At 45.3% G+C, this 17,284-nt stretch overlaps 1 protein-coding gene across 2 annotated transcripts in view; it reads right to left on the bottom strand.

The window, feature by feature from the left end:
• HP1BP3 (heterochromatin protein 1 binding protein 3) overlaps window positions 1–17,284 on the bottom strand; it is a 707,156-nt gene that overhangs the window by 257,597 nt on the left and 432,275 nt on the right. For both annotated transcript variants that reach the window (XM_069240026.1, XM_069240025.1), the window contains exon 7: window positions 5,330–5,487. In XM_069240026.1, the coding sequence (XP_069096127.1) occupies window positions 5,330–5,487 (158 nt within the window). The remainder of the gene's footprint in view (window positions 1–5,329; window positions 5,488–17,284) is intronic.

The following is a 17,284-nucleotide window of genomic DNA, read 5'->3' as shown; positions in this document are numbered from 1 at the left end:
CTCGATCCTGTGACTCCGAAAATATTTCTTTAAAGAAAAACAATTTGTAACACTCCGAGCCCAACACTAGACGTCGGAAGAGCTATGCATAGCATGTGTATCTGCAGCTACACGCTATCGAACACATATATATATATTAAATAATAAATACAAAATATAAACTTACTCTCTTGTAAGCTTTACTCTGTCTCCCCATCACCCTACGTCTATATCAATCTATCCTCCATTCCCACTCTGACTCATCCCAAACCCATTTTACTACTTTCAGCTCCAAAATAACCCTGGACTAAGCTCTTCCCTCCTCTACCACATCTAGCTCACCCACACCTCGCTTTACTACCATGATCTCCAAAACAACCATACTAAATTCTCCCTCATTTATCTCACCTTTGACTCATCCAAAACCCCTCCTGCTACTATGATCTCCCTAACCCTTTCACAGACACTTCCCTCCTCCATCTCTCCTTTGCACATACCAAGCCTCATCTGATTACTATATACTCCCAATTAAATTAACACCTCTGGATTCTTTCCTCCTCTATCCCTTGTTACTTTAGTCAATCGAACTAAAAAACTCACATATCCTCTGCTCAAATTAACTCATGATAAAAATAATAATAATAATAATAATACTGTACTCATATTTTCCTATACTAATTCACCACTAATTCCTTTTGGGTTTCGGAGTAGCGTGCTACTCGCCGAAATGCGATTCAACGCCTCGTATAGGGTATTAAGCGCTATATAAATACTTTTACAATTATAGAGATGAACAATATGAGGGCCGATTTGTTTTTTGAGGGAGAAAGCGCAGGGTGGTTCTCCAAAGAGAAATTATGCATAACTGCAGCTACATATCTGTCAGCCTATACTATGAACAACAGGTCCAGCAATGCCCAGAAGGGCATGTGCTGTCAAATGTAGATACTAAATATATTTAGAGGGTCTATAACAGTGCAAGCTCACCAGTTCCCTTTGAAGCTCCTTGGTCCATGCAATGTTTTGTCTTCGCTTCACTAGGCCAGCAGGTCTTCACATGGCTCCTAAACAGTCTCAGTTTCTGTAAACATCAACTATGTAGAACTGTGGTCTGTGAAGAAAAGCCCAGGATCAAGGCAATCCTTCTCCTCTTTTACCAACGCATGACAACACTTCTTATCTCCACCGATCATAGGAAAACCCTTCATCCAAGACCTGTGACTTCATCCCCATCATGGGAAAAACTCAAACCCACTGGAGGTTCAGTTCTAGGCACAGTGTTCTGGTGGAGAATTCCATGAATATATACTTACTAACCCCACAAGAATCATTAAACTCCATTGGGAGAAGAAGGAAGTCTGCCCCAAAGAGCAGCCTTTTCCAAAATTAAAGCACTTTAGCCAATCTCCCACCCCAATCCCTTGTTTTGCTTTAATTATTTTTTATTGATTTTTAACAAATGATAAACTGTGACATTGAGTTAGAAACATTCGCAGAAGATGTGACTACATAGCAACAACACCCCGTGTCCCAGAATTTGAACAGTGCATTGTTAGATATAATTACCCCTGTATTTAGGTGTGTTGGAGGGGTACCACAATCATTTTGGTACCGGCGGTTCTGCGCCCCCTGGATCGTCCAGGACATAATACTCACACCAGGGGCCCCAGATCTTACAAAAAAAATTCGGGCAACCTCAGGCACTATTTGTGACCTTATCGGGCGTCATATAAAGATCCATACCCCTCCGCCAGTCCTCTATCGTTGGGTATTCAATGAGCCCGTGCCCCCACCCCCATCTGCAAGTAATATCCCTTTCAGCAACCAGAGGCCCAGGTTACAAAACAGTAGTTGTGCTCTTGGGATGTCGATATCCATAGAGATGCCCAGTAGCATATATTTGGGATCTGTTGGTAGGGATATGTTGAGGATATGACCCAAATCATTTAGTATTTCCTCCAAATACTGATGGACAACCGGGCAATCCGAAAGGAAAGGCAAAAATGCAAAAATAAATTCTGGCTGCTTTTTACATCTCAGACATTCCGGCGACACAGCCCTCCCAAATTTATGAAGCCGGACTCACTCATAATGTGCTCTGTGCAGTATTTTGTATCAGATATGCCTCAGTCTTGTTTTTATAGCTACTTCTCTAGGGTACACAAGGGCTGCTTCCCATTCAGTATCATCTATTTGACCCAGGTCCCTACCCCAGGTTTCTTAGTTTCTAGAGTGTGTCTGGGACATTATTATTTATAGTTTTATGTGTGTATGATATCGCTTTTTCTGGTACTTCTTGAAGCAACCTGCCCTCTAGTGGAGCATACGCTGGGACGTCCACTGTATCAACTCCCACAGCTTGCCAGGTATGACTCAGCTGCAATTATCTATAGCTTTGTGTGGAGAATAAGTGATAGTCTTGTTGATGAGTGGCAAAGGGAATCAACGCCAAATTTTCCAGAGGGTCTTCGACTTTAGCTATTCCTATGAGGTCCTATGATCGAAACCCTCTTACTTTCCAAATTTCTCTAAAGCTCTGACCGACCCAAAGTTGGGTCTCTCGCGTAACCTTTCTCACCCATCCAAGATATTTACTAGTTTTGAGCCAGGCCTCAAGTACCACCTGTGTTGCTGGTAGCAACTTCCTACAGCCTTGGCCTCCATATAAGTAGTGAAAGTATAGGTGTGACTGAAATTGGAAGCGTTCTACTTGGTAGGTGGGATGATCCACGGGGTGTGTCCCCCCACTCTTTAATGACGTGTCCCCCCCACTCTTTAATGACAATCAAGTGAGCCGTCCAGTAGTATGCCCTAATGTCTGGGAGGGCCAGGCCACCCTTGTGTTGATTTCTCTGTAAAGTCTGCAGAGTTATTCTGGGGGGTGTACCCCTCTTCCCCCATATTAATGTATGTATTTCTCCACTGATCTTGGTAAAATAATCTTCAGGGATGGAATAGTGCTTATTTTGCAGGATGTAAAGAAATTTGAGTAACGTTATCAATTTTAACATTGCTGCATGCCCAACAGTCAGTGGTAAGTTTGCCCATCTTCGGACGTCTTTCTGAAAGGCTGCTAGTACACAATAGAGATTTCGGTCCAGATCTCTTTCTCTGTCTATCTAGTATGACATACATACCCACATAGCTGAACCTTTCCCGTGTTGTACCAACATTAATCAACATCGTCTCCCGTCCAATTGTGTATAGATGTGACTTATCCCAATTTATAGTGTATCCCAAGTGGGTCCCGTATTTGTAAAGCACTTGCAATAATGCAGGAATAGTCTCCTCTGGGTGGGTGACATAGAGAAGTACATTATCCGTGTAGAGAGATCCTCTCTTCCTCCCCCAGGGTATCCTTATGCTGAAGCTTCTAATCACTTGGTGGTTCCGAATCAGGCAGACTAATGGTTCCAGAGTCATTGCGAACAAGTAAGGAGAGAGGTGGCAGCCGGTTTCTGTATAACCACTATTATGAATTTGCAAAGATCTGCGGGGAGGCTCCTCTCCCTCTTAGCTTCCCAATATAGCTTCAACAGATGTGGAGCCAAGATAGAAGAGTTACTACAGTCTGACTATGGCCGACTGGACCGCCAATAGAGTAATGTCCTCCTCTAGCTCCCTGGAGACTAAGCATAGGGCTATCAGCTAGGTAAGATTCAATTTGTGAGCTATTAGTTAGCACTTCATATAAGGTCTTGTAATACCTAGCGAATTCCTGCGCTATCACTATATCAATGGTATGGGCTGTGCCCTCTGCATCAACAATAGTCTGGACATACCTGGTCTCTACCTCTCTTCTTCCCAGCCAAGTTAGTATCTTGCGCACCTTATCTCCATCATATAGTCTGTGCTGGGTAGCAAGAATTTGAGCTCTCACTTCCTTATCAGCCAAAGCTTGATATTCTTCCCGAAGTAATATTATATTGTGCAGCGTCTTTGGATTCGCCATAGGATCTAGGTCTTTTTCTAAGGACAGCAGCCTCTTCGCTATACTTTCCATTTCTTGTTTTTTCTTTTTTACGTTTACGTGCAATGATATTCTACACCCTGTCTCTAAGTACTGTTTTGTACGCCTCCCACAAGACTATGGCTGAGTCAACTAAGTTCGAATTTTCTTTAAAATACAGTTCTGTGTCAGTCCTCAATTCCTTTCTGATTTGTGAGTCTCTCAGTTCCCATGGATTGAGTCTGCAACGCACCCCTGGCTTTTGGACTGTATGTCCTATGGTGATCACAAGGGACAATTCGTCCAATATCCCTCTTGCCATGTAGGTGACTGAGTATCACTGATACCTCTCCTGCTGGGGTGAAGATATGATCTAGTTGAGAGAACACTCTGACTACCAGAGAAATAGGAATACCCTCAACTCTCGGGATTGTGACTGCGCCAGAGATCAGTTAGCCCCAATGTGTCCGCGAATCTTGCTAAATGTTTCCCGCACGTCATGCAGGGCCGGTCCGAACAATCTAGAGTGGTGCACATAACATAATTAAAGTCTCCCCCTACAATATGTAAGGAAGAGTTAGTAGTCAACAGGATTTCAGTGACCTTTTCTAGTGTGACCATTTGTAGGAGTGGAGGGGCATACACATTAATGGGAGTCACATCTCTCCCCCATCCCGTGTTTTGTAGGGTTTTGGTGGGCTTACAGGGCAAAGAATCCAAGGTCAGAACACACTGAATTGTTAAGTGGTGATTACCCATACACAAAGTCCCATGGAATTCCAGAGTTTCTAGGTGAAAGTCAGACACCTAGAACATTCACTGGTGAAGGGGTGATGGGAGTGGGGCGTGGAATGGTTGTAGTCTTTCGCCAGCACTGTGTAAACCAACACAAAACAAAAGAAGATAACAGAAAGCTTACCCGCTCCCCCTCCAGCCCCAACAAAGATTTGAGAAGGGGATCCGAAGCATAGAAAGGTTTACATTTAGGGTCCCCATCTTAAATCTCACTCCACCATGGGCAAGGCACATCCCTGAGAGATACTACGCTCTTGTTCATTCATGCAAGCATTTTCTGTCACAGCTGACATCACCATTCATACATATTTTATAAACCAAACACACAAACATATATACACTTTAACATGCGCCATACCTTATTACAGCAGATAAAGGATAGACCAAAATTCACTTAGGATAGCCACTTTGCCGGCTCTCCCCATGCCGCTGGCCTACAATCACCTTGCCACCACGGTCTGTCACGTTTCAGGCTTCTGTTAAACTCACACACTACGTATTCATCAATGTAGTAGATGCTCCCCTTAACAGCAGGTATTCTCACATGGACACTTAATTTACTGTGTAAAAACAACAAAAGGAACCATATACACCAGACACACCTACCTGGCATCGACATTCAGTTTAGGATAATACTGCGCCACATATTTCTTGATCAAGCCGTATGAAGCCTCTTTGGGTTCACAGATGCGGGTGAAGGCAAGTGGAAGGATATCTTCCAATTTAACGTTTTGCTGTTCTGGTGTGGTCGACGCACTGTTCTTCTGAAAAAAAAACATAAAAATGGTCTAATTCACTACAAATAATGTGGTACAGTGATGCAATTGAAATAAAAAACAAACAGGAACAAATACTTTTTTCATTAATGTGACAGGAGAAATGTGTCAAAAATAAATATAAAATTATTGTCAAGTTTTGGTTATAAGAACTTAACATGCGCTTATAGATAAGTGACTAAACTTATTAAAGTTGTGTTACGGTTACAAAAAAACTCTAAAAACTACTGAAATTCACCAGTTATGGTTCAGTAGAATAACCAAAACTTGTATCTCATTCATGCATTGCTTATGACCTCTCATATGATATTACATGACATGGTAAATGACATACCTCATGACATCATTGATAACATATCAAATGACATAACTGATGATATCACCTATTTGCTGTGGGCAGCAGGAGTAGACCACAAGGTGGCCAGGCCCATGCACACTGCCGGAGGCAGTCCACCCTCACTGAGCATGGCCTTCAGACAGCAAGACCAGGCCTTAGGAAGAGGTTCTCTGTCAAACTTACCACAGCTACCCAAGACCTGCGATCAACCCATTGAAGGCAGCTCACCCTCGCTTCACACAACCTAACTCGCTATGGGCGAGACTATTCACATGAACCTTTTTAACTAAACTGATGTGGGAAAGCATTAAATCATAACTAATGCATACTTTCTGGTGCAACAGCAGCTAAAGGAAAACTTCCAGACCTGTGAAAACACAGGATGTTAACATCACAAAATTTAGGAAAGGATATGAAAGAGCAAATAAATTCCTCTCTGTGATCAACTTGGAAGTGCTTGTGGAAGCAGGAGACAGTAGAGAAAAGGTCTGATATTTATCCCAAGGAATTGTAGTTAATTTAATTGTGCCTCTGGTACATAAACCAATGGCAAAGTGGTACTGACACTTTCCTGATTTGCATAATTCCAATGCCATGAGTGAACCATCAGTGATGATATAACCTCCAACTTACTTTTGCAACCGACTGGACATAGAAAGGAAAAGAAAATGTTACTTACTCTGAACGCATCTGTTCATATGCCCTGCATACTCCTCCATCTCGTGTTTGGTTTGGATGTTTGCAACTTGTTTTTCTTCAAAGAAGTCTTTTGAGTCATAAGGTACATGGGGACACCTCCCTTAACAGGCAATGTGAATGGGCACTGACTCCATGTTAGATAATTTTTTTCATACAGCGGGTGAGAGGAGGATAGAGGGGTGAATGAACACAAAATGGTGTAAAGGTGTATTGCAGGAAGAAATTTCATTAAGAAAGAAAATAGATTTTTGATCAGAGCCACACGCTTCCGGGGAGGAGGGCAGGGGCATATGAATCTACAGCACTACACGCTACAAGAAGATACTTACAAGGTAAGCAACATTTTACATTTGTAGCATACACTGCTGTAGCTACACATGTGCTGCACAGAATGTAAACCAGTACCCTTCCATTTGTGGTGGCTATCGTCTGGATGATGCTGCTGTCTTAAAAAAGGTCCTTAGCACCACCTGGCTATGACATGCACAGGCTATCCTGCTTTAGATTTAAATCTATAATAACTGATAAAAACCCCACCAAAATGGAAAGAGCCCTAATCAGTGTAAACGTGTAAACAACAATAAACTCCTGCACAACCAAAAACTAAAAAGCCATTCAAAGAATGGAAGGTGAGAGAGATGAACAAGTTACTTACCTTCGGTAACGCTTTTTCTGGTGGATACACTGACTACCTGTGGATTCCTCATCTTATGAATTCGATCCTTGCGCCAGCATCCAACGGAAAGTCTTCTTCCTAGCTGTCTACGTCGACGAGGACGTCATAATGGCACGGCTCCGCGTGACTCCGTCGGACGTCAACGTGCCAATAAGAGGTCCTCGTCGGCGTACTAACGTCAGTTTCACCTCATTTTTTCGTGCCCTTAAAGCAAATAGGAGTAAACCGACCATGAAAATTGATAAATAATATAGAAAGATATACGCACACAAAAACCTTGAGCATTTAAACTATCCATTCTTATTGAGAGTTGAAATACATGAATATACGAAAATATATAGAGAAATATCACTATATACATATAAATATAAATATATATGTGCATTCATATACATATATATATATATATATATATATATAAATATAAGAATAAATATTAATCTAAATACTGCAAGATAAGAGTGTAACCAGGCAGGCAACGGGGAGGCGGGAGGGACCGTGAGGAATCCACAGGTAGTCAGTGTATCCACCAGAAAAAGCGTTACGAAGGTAAGTAACTTGTTCTTCTGATGGATACAACTACCTGTGGATTCCTCACCTTATGAATAGAGTCCCAAGCAGTAGCGCACTCGGTGGTGGGTGCCCGCCTAATTACACCAAGAAATCTTGCAATACCGAGCGAGCAAAGTGACCGTCCCTCCTCATCTCAGAGTCTAAACAGTAATGTTTTACAAAAGTATGGAGGGACGCCCAAGTTGCCGCTTTACATATATCTATCAATGGAACTCCCCTCGCCAAAGCCGAGGATGCGGATTTAGCCCTAGTAGAGTGGGCTCTGATACCTTCAGGAGGGACCTTTTTTGCCAAAGAGTAACAGATCTTGATACACAAGATGACCCACCTGGAGAGTGTCCTTTTATGTACAGCTCTGCTCTTTTGCTGACCAGCATATCCAACAAACAGTTGCTCATCCAAACGAAAGTCTTTAGTTCTTTCGAGATAAAAACTCAGGGCCCTCTTAGGGTCCAACCTATGGAGTCTCTTCTTCTTTAGACGGGTGGGGAGGAGGGTAAAAAGCAGGAAGAGTGATATTCTGCCATATATGAAAAGGGGTGACAACTTTCAGCAGAAAAGCAGCCCTGGTTTTTAGAACCACTATATCAGGGAAAAACACAGTGAAAGGGGGCTTAACGGAAAGTGCCTGAAGCTCTCCAATCCTCCTGGCAGAAGTAATTGCGATCAAGAAAACAGTCTTGAAGGCTAAATATCTCAATGGACATGAATGCATGGGCTCGAAAGGCGAACCCAATAAGAATGTTAAAACAAGATTTAAGTCCCACTGAGGCATGTGAAAAGGAGGAGGAGGAAAGCTATTCACCAAACCCTTAAGGAACCTATGTACAATGGGAGACTTGAATAAAGACGGCTGATCCGGAAGGCAAAGAAACGCTGACAGAGCTGACAAATAACTCTTAACTGTAGCTATAGCACAGCCTTTCTTCGCCAAACTGAGAACAAACAAAAGTACATCTGAAAGATGGGCCTTTAAAGGATCTTTTTGGTTCTCCCCACACCACACCACAAATTTTGCCCACCTTCCGGCATAAATAGATTTAGTGGAGTGTCGCCTGGACGATAGAATAACATCCACTACATCCGGTGGGAGAGAAAAAGAACTCTGGTTGCCCCGTTCAATCTCCAGGCATGAAGGTGCAGGCTCTGGAGGTGGGGGTGTAAAACCTGCCCCTGCGATTGAGAGAGGAGATCTGCCCTGAGCGGGAGACGGAGTGGAGGGCACTGAGAGAGTTGAAGTAGGTCTGTATACCATACCCTTCTCGGCCAGTCCGGTGACACCAATATGATTTGGGCCAGGTCCTGACGAACCTTCCTCAAAACCAGAGGAATCAAGGGTATGGGGGGAAACGCGTAAAGCAACTGGCCGCTCCAGGACATCTGAAACACGTCCCCCAACGCCCCTTGCATCGGAAACTGGAGGCTCCCGAATAACGGGCAATGCTCGTTCTCCCGAGTGGCAAATAAATCCACCTGAGGAGTACCCCACATCTCGAAGATGTGGAGGACTAGATCCGCATGGAGACGTCACTCGTGATCTAATGAGAAGTGACGGCTGAGAACGTCCGCACGTACATTCAACACTCCGGCCAAATGATCTGCCATCAAGCAAATCTGATGGTCCTGAGCCCAGGACCAGAGTCGTAGGGCTTCTTGGCAAAGCAGATACGACCCCACTCCTCCCTGCTTGTTTATATACCACATCGCGGTAGTGTTGTCAGTCAGGATCAGAACTGACTGACCGCGAAGGGAGGGGAGGAAGGCCTTGAGCGCCAAACGTACAGCCCGCAATTCCAACAGATTGATATGCAACATCTGCTCTGCTGGAGACCAACGACCCTTGACCTCCAGGTCCCCCAGATGAGCTCCCCACCCTAGAGTGGAAGCATCTGATATCACTGTGGCCACTGGAGGGGGCAGTGAAAACGGTTTTCCTTGGGAAAGGTTGCCGTCCTCTGCCCACCACAGGAGATCCACTACAGCGTCCCTGGAGATCTTTATTGAATCCCTGAGATCCCCCTTGTGCTGGAACCACTGTCTGCGGAGGCACCACTGAAGAGCCCTCATATGCCAGTGAGCATGAGTGACCAACAGAATGCAAGAAGCAAACAGACCTAGCAGGCGTAAGACTTTGAGGACTGGAACAGCCGCTCCACTTTGAAACAATGGAATCAGTGCCTGAATGTCCCGTACCCGCTGAGGCGGGGGGTAGGCCCGAAACCTTGTCGTGTCCAATACTGCCCCTATGAACAGGAGGCGTTGAGGGACCCTGGTGAGATTTGGGTATGTTCACCGAAAAGCCCAGATCGAACAACAACTGTGTTGTCATTCGCAGATGAGACAACACAAGCTCTGGAGACTTGGCTTTGATCAACCAATCGTCCAGGTAGGGAAAAACCGCCACCTCCCTCTTTCTGAGATGTGCTGCAACAACTGCCATCACTTTTGTGAAGACCCGGGGTGCTGAAGTAAGACCAAACGGAAGGACCCCAAACTGGTAATGTTGCGATCCGACCACAAAACGGAGATACTTCCTGTGCGACTTGATTATGGGAACATGAAAGTACGCGTCCTGCAAGTCGACAGACACCATCCAGTCTCCTTCGTTCAACGCCAATAGCACCTGCGCTAGGGTCAGCATTTTGAATTTTTCCTGCTTGAGGAACAAATTCAAAATCCTCAAGTCTAGCATCGGCCTTAGACGACCGTCCACTTTGGGAATCACGAAATATCTTGAATAACACCCATGACCCCTTTCCTGCAATGGTACCAACTCTATAGCGCCCTTTGCCAACATGGTTACAACCTCCTGTTGCAACAACAGAAGATGGTCTTCTGAACAAAAGGAGGGACGGGGAGAGAAGGGAGGAGGAAACTCCTGAAAGGGGAGAGCATAGACCTTTTCCACAATTCCTAGCACCCACAAGTCTGTTGTAATTGACCTCCATTGCTGTAGAAAAAGACTCAATCTTCCCCCTACAGGAGAAGTATGACTGAAAGTGGGGAAAACTAGGGCTGCTTCTGCTGTTGTCCACCAGAGGAGGATGAAGAAGAAGAGAGCTGCTGGGCTGGACCTCTAGCCCTAGCCCTACCCCTACCTCACCCTCTGAAGGCACGATAGGGCGGGTTGGCAGGTTGTTGGGCATAAGATTGAGACCTACGAAAGGCAGAACCTCTAGCAAACCCTCGAAACCTACGAAAAGGTCCATACAATGTAGCAGAAGGGGTCTGCAAACCCAGGGACTTAGCTGTAGCCCGACAGTCCTCAAACCGTTCAAGGGCAGAGTCTGCCTTGTCCCCAAACAGCTTTTCCCCATCAAATGGAAGGTACATTAAAGTGGATTGTACATCTGACGAAAAACCCGAAGATCTTAGCCAGGCATGCCTTCTCGTAGCCACCGATGTTCCCATGGCCCTGGCAATAGAATCCGTGGTATCCAAGCCAGATTGAATAATCTGCTGTGCAGCAGCTTGCGCATCTAAGAAAAGGGACCCAAAAGATTTTTGCACTTCCTGTGGCAGATCTTTTGCCATCTCCTTAGCAGAGTCCATTAGGGCATGGATGTATCTGCCTAGCACACAGGTGGAATTGGTAGCTTTTAGGGCCATGCTGCAAGAGGAGAAACTTTTCTTCGAGGATTGCTCCATCCTCTTGGATTCTCAGTCTGTCGGAACACCAGGGAATGTACCAGGGGCAGACTTTGCAGAACATGATGCCTGAACCATCACACTCTCCGGAGTCAGGTGACGAGATAGAAAAACTGGATCTCCTGGGGCACTTCTATGCCTTCTCGCCACTGCCCTGTTCACAGCAGGAGATGTCACTGGCTTTTTCCATAGGTCTATAATAGGCTCAGTCAAAGCCTCATTAAAAGGCAACAAAGGGTCAGCACTGGAGGAAGATGGATGAAGAACCTCTGTGAGCAGGTTAGTCTTAACTTCCGTCGTGGACAAAGGCAAATCCAGGTAGTCAGCTGCCTTCCTCACCACAGCATGGAAGGAGGCGGCCTAATCAGTAAACTCCCCCGGAGAAGCAATGTCCCACTCCGGGGAAGTATCCAAACCACTTGCAGTGGCAAGTCCCTGGAAATCACCAGAAGGCTCTATCTCACCTTCCTCAAGCCTTCTGTACTCCTCTTCCTCCAGAAGCCTCAACGCCTTCCTTTGAGATCTTAAATGAGTCTCCAGAGCCGGCGTCGACAAGGACTCCATCGACGCCGATGATCTCAGACCCCGAACCGGTTCAGGAAGGATCCCAGATTCAACCGGCGCCGGAGCCAGCCCGAAGTCGGCAGATGACCTCCTCGACGCCGAATGAACAGAAGGAGATGGAGCCGGTCTGGATGAGGCCATCAATGACGCCGGATGGCGCGGAGAAGGAGTCGGATGAGAAGCCGACAGATCCACGGTCCCAGGCGAAGGACTCCTGCCAGGGGAAACGCCCGGCGCCGGACCACCAGGCTCTGTAGGGCAGAAGGGCATGAATGGAGCAGCCCTGTACGACGCCGGCGAGCCCAAATTGAATGCCAATGGCCCCGTGGGACCCACCGGTGCACTAGCAGGGGCCATGGATTGAAAAACAGCATACATCGCATTCAAAAATGCGGCCGGATCCGTCCCTGGAGTCGGGAAAGCCGGGTACTGCTGTGTAGATGTCTGGGGAACATCAGGATCCCTCGGCGCCGGCGAGAAGCGAGGACTACCTTGAGTGACCTCATAGACTGAAGGTGCGGGTGACAACCCCGGACTCTCCGGCTGAGGTGTGACCGTAGGACTCATCTCCCATGTCCTCTGGCGCCGTGACGAACGAGATCTCGACCTCGAACAACTCCTCGATCGGCGCCGAGAGTCATGATGACGCCGCTTATTATGTTTTTGGGGAGAAGCATGGGAAGAAACCTTCTTGTGTTCCTTCTTCTTTGCCTTGGCCAAGAAGAGCTTCGCTTCACGTTCCTTCAGAGCTTTCGGATTCATGCTCTGGCACGAAGAACAACCTTCCACATCATGTTCGGAGCTTAAACACCAAATACAGTCCGAATGGGGGTCGGTCACTGACATCCGACCCCCGCATTCCCTACACGGCTTAAAACCGGACTTCTTTGGAGGAGACATTGTAACTTCAAGAGATCGTTACAGTTACCAACGGGCCAGGAAGAAAAAACCTTTGGCGTCGAAGCACGGAAAAAGGAAAAACTGACGTTAGTACGCCGACGAGGACCTCTTATTGGCACGTTGATGTCAGATGGAGTCACGCGGAGCCGTGCCATTATGACGTCCTCGTCGACGTAGACAGCTAGGAAGAAGACTTTCCGTCGGATGCTGGCGCAAGGATCGAATTCATAAGGCGAGGAATCCACAGGTAGTTGTATCCATCAGAATGAGCATTTTTAAAATCAACAAAATGTAACCTTGTCATACAAGGTGGCAGGAAGAAAAAAACTGTCCAATATTATTCTGCTCAAGTTTTTTTTTTCTTTCCTTTAGGCATGTCAAAAAAGGAGTATGTTACTTACCCTGTAAGCATATATTTGTAGTGTGTAGTGCTGCTGAATCACATGTTATGCACACTGCTGCCATCTAGTGATGGACTCGAACTTACAACTTGTTTTTCTCAAAGAGCCTTTTGTTGCTGACGTGGCGCCAAAACTCCTCCTCTCTGCGTGAATGTGCACGATCAACAGCTCCATTGTTTTAATGTTTCCCACCATTGTGGGGAGTAAGGACGGAGCTAGAGAAAATATAGAAATGACTAAGGAGTATATGCATAAGCAGAAAATATATGTACATAACTAAATATACTTTATTATCCATTAAATCTGACACCAAAGAATGCCTCCTAGAAAAGGAAGGCACATCTGAATCTACACGCTATGGACAGAAGCTTACACTTCTACTAATACTGACTGTCTAACAAACGCTTGCTGTCTTGCTTAGACACCCACACAATAGTCTTTAGTAAACGTGTTTGGATTAGTCCATGTAGCTGTCTGCAAATGTCATCTAAAGGAGTTTTACATAGAAATACCACATAAAATTAGCTTTTGGAAATGTTGTTAATGTTCTCTTGGCTTTAATATAACAAATCTGTATGGATTTGACCATCAATCTAGCAATGTCTCCTTTGGAAAATGTGTTTCCTTTTGTTGGGTTTTCCTAAATGGCTTAGTCCTGTCAATATTATACATCAACACTCTCTTGACATCAAGTCTATGATGTGCTCTTTTTGCAACACTCTCTGGCTTTGAGCAGAATACTGGCAGATCAAATGTCTGGAAAAGGTGAAATTATTTTAGGAAGAAACTTTAGGTTCATCCTAAGTCGTATCTTATCAGGTAAAACCTGAATGTAAGGTTCGAAAGTAAGAGCATGCATTTCACTAATCCTAAGTGTAGTGATAGCTACAAGGGAAGCAACTTTACATGACAAAAATTGAAAGACAGGAATGTAATGGCTCAAAAGGTGTTGACATATGCTGGTGGGTACAACATTTAAAATGCACAATGGGACTGGCGATGCCCTTGGAGGAATTACTTTTTTTTTTTCTAACATTCCATAAAAGCTTTAATGACTGGTATACGGAGAGGTACTGGTTTGTCTGTTTTGCAAGTATGCTGCAATAGCAGCAAGATGCAGTCTTAATGGAAGTATATGCTAATGTGATTTTTGTAAGAGTGATAAATAGCATGCCATCTTTTGTACTGTGAGGGCACAAGGATGTATGTGCTGATCTAGACAATAATAGACACAAACTTTTTCCACTTAGCTGCATGGCAGGCCCTAGTGGTGGGGTTTCTTGTTTCGTTAAGGCTCTCTATACACTCCAGAGGTAATTATAAGTACCCAAACTCTAGGACAACAGGGGCCAAATTGTAAGGTTGAGTTGTTTGTGGTTGGGAAGTCTGACCTTGCTGCTGCTGACTGAGAAGCGCTAGGGTGTTTTTTAGTATCTTGAGAGGTACCAGGACAACTCTAGAAGGGTTGTGTACAAAGGTTGACGTGCCTATGAAGGTCTGTCCTTCAGGAGATTGTCTGTGCACCATCATTGTAATGAGCGAAGGACCCTGGGTAAAATCAACATTGGATTCTCTACATTGTTCTCCGCTTGCAACCACTGAGATGATAGACACTCCTCTAGTGAGCACATGCAAAACCTGGCTTGTGGGACAATCACTATGCAGGAAACCATCATTCCCAGGAGACACATCATATTCTGACTGGCAGGCGATGATGTGGCTGAAAAGAAGGCAGTTGGCTATGGAGACTGAGAACCATCTATGCACTGGGATTCACTTTGGCTGGGACAGAACTTAGAACGACTCCCGACATAGTTGTATCTGGAGGGGCTGTGAAGTGGGATTTGGTGGCAGTGATCATGAAGCCCAATTTGTATAACAGATTGATGGTGGTCTGCATGTCCTGTAGACATCTCTGTAGACCTGCATCTACTTGGACTTTTTATAAGGCAATCATCTAGGCATGGGAAGACATGAATATTGTGTCTTCTTAAATGTGCAACCTAGAACTTAATAAAAGTACTTTATTATGGTAACACAAATATTAAAATACTGTATAGGCAATTTCCCACCAGGAGGAGAGTAAACACACTATTATATAAACATCAGAAGTCAGTGTTTAACATAGAAAACAATAGTAACCAGAAAAATAGTAGAAAATAGTGGCGGCCCCATGGGGAAACCAAACCATATACTAAGTGGAATGTGAAAGACAGTCCCCCCCACTCAAGGAAGTGGAATGTGTAGTGGGGCGCTGGAGGAACTAGGAACCCCAAAAGGTAAGTACCAGGGATACCCAGCAACCAGGAGAGAAAAGGTAAGTACCTTTTTTCCCCAAAACCCGCAGGTAAACCTTAGAAAAGGACTGTGCAAGACCCAGACAAGACTGGAAGAAACCAAAAGGTGGAGCCTGACAGAAGAGTTGGAGTGTCCGTTTGGGGCAGGAGCCACTACCCACCCTTCGAGATGCAAGACCAGGTCGACGGTGAACACAGTCAGCTGTGCAGCAGTGGAGCAGAAAAAGAGTTCCAGAAGTGATGCAGGTCAAGTTCCACGACAGAAGAAGAGTTGCAGTCAGTCAGTAGTGTTGGAAAACAACCAACAAGCCTTGGCAAAGGCAAAAGTCACAGATGAAGAGTTGCAGAGCTGCCGGGGACAAGCAAGGTCCAGGGGGACTCAACTCAAGGAGGGGAGTCCCAGGTGACCCTCAGCAGTGAGGAGAGTCGGAAGACGAGGATGCAACTCCTACAGGCAACTCACAGGCATCGGGCACAGGAGTCACAGTGAGGTCCACTCTGCACACCTGGAGAGGAGTCCCATGTCGCAGGAGCTGCAGGCAGGAGACTCAGCTTTGCAGGCAACAGTGCTGGAGGCCGGGTCTAAACAGAGCCTGACGATCCCTTGGAAGAAGAGCCAACAAGCCTTGGTAGTTGCAAGAGTCGCAATGCACAGGGGTACCGTAATGCAAGGACTCACGGTCTCCCAAGTTGGACAGCTAGTGGAGAGGAAGGATAAGTTACTTACCTGTAAATCCTAGTTCTCTTCCAGGGGTATCCTCATCAAAGTCATAAACATTGAATATTCCCGCCCTTGTGCGGGGACCCCGGAGCATATATAAAATATACACATATTATACATGTGTAACAAACAGTCATGCAGGCTATCATGTTAAAAACAGGCTAAAATGCTTTATTTCTATGAAGTTTTTTTTTATTTTTATATATTAAATACTACAATAGAGCATAAATATGCACCCAAGCTCCTAAAACTAGGCTTAGGGAAGTAAGCAGTAGCAAACTCTAGAGAAAAAATAGAAAAAACTGCATTGAAAAACAATGAAGCATTCTTAGCCAATAGGCTGCATGCAGGTTAACACAGGCGAACCATAAAAACTTTGGGACCGTGCCTTTAAGACCCTGAGCACCTCCAGTATCCCACCATGCCTCAGGGGTGAAGGAAAGGTGACAGTTGGTTCACAGTTAGGTCAGTTCTTTTTTCCGGCTTCTTCTGAGAGGATCCGGGAGCATTGAGCTCTCATTTTTTCTGAGTTTTTCTCAGAAAAATTCTTTTAAAAAGCGTTTTTTCACTTTTCACTCGACAAATAACACCTTTGTCTGAGCTAGGCAGGTTTTTTCGGACAGAAAAATGCCTTCACTTTTTGTCAAATGCCCTGCTTGTGGGAAGAAGAAGGCCCAGTCAGATCCCCACTCTCTGTGCATAGTGTGCCTGCCTCAGAGTCACTGCCCTGACACTTGTAAGTACTGCAAGAACATGTCTAGGAGGACTCTGAAAGACAGAGACAAGATCCGGCTACATGGGCTTCAGGAGAGGCAAAGAACATCGTCCTCCTCACTTCCCAGACAGCCAGAAGGCCATTCTCAGGAGAGAATGGCCCGGTCGACGTCGACAGGTAGGAAAGTACCTGTTTGTTCACCGTCGACGCTACCACCGTCTCACCGGCATAGATCGCCGTCGACGGCGACACGC

This window comes from Pleurodeles waltl, chromosome 6 (genome assembly GCF_031143425.1).
Source record: "Pleurodeles waltl isolate 20211129_DDA chromosome 6, aPleWal1.hap1.20221129, whole genome shotgun sequence".
NCBI classification, from domain to species: domain Eukaryota; kingdom Metazoa; phylum Chordata; class Amphibia; order Caudata; family Salamandridae; genus Pleurodeles; species Pleurodeles waltl.
The sequence above is the reverse complement of the archived record's forward strand: the minus strand, read 5'-3'. Positions and strand labels throughout refer to the sequence as shown.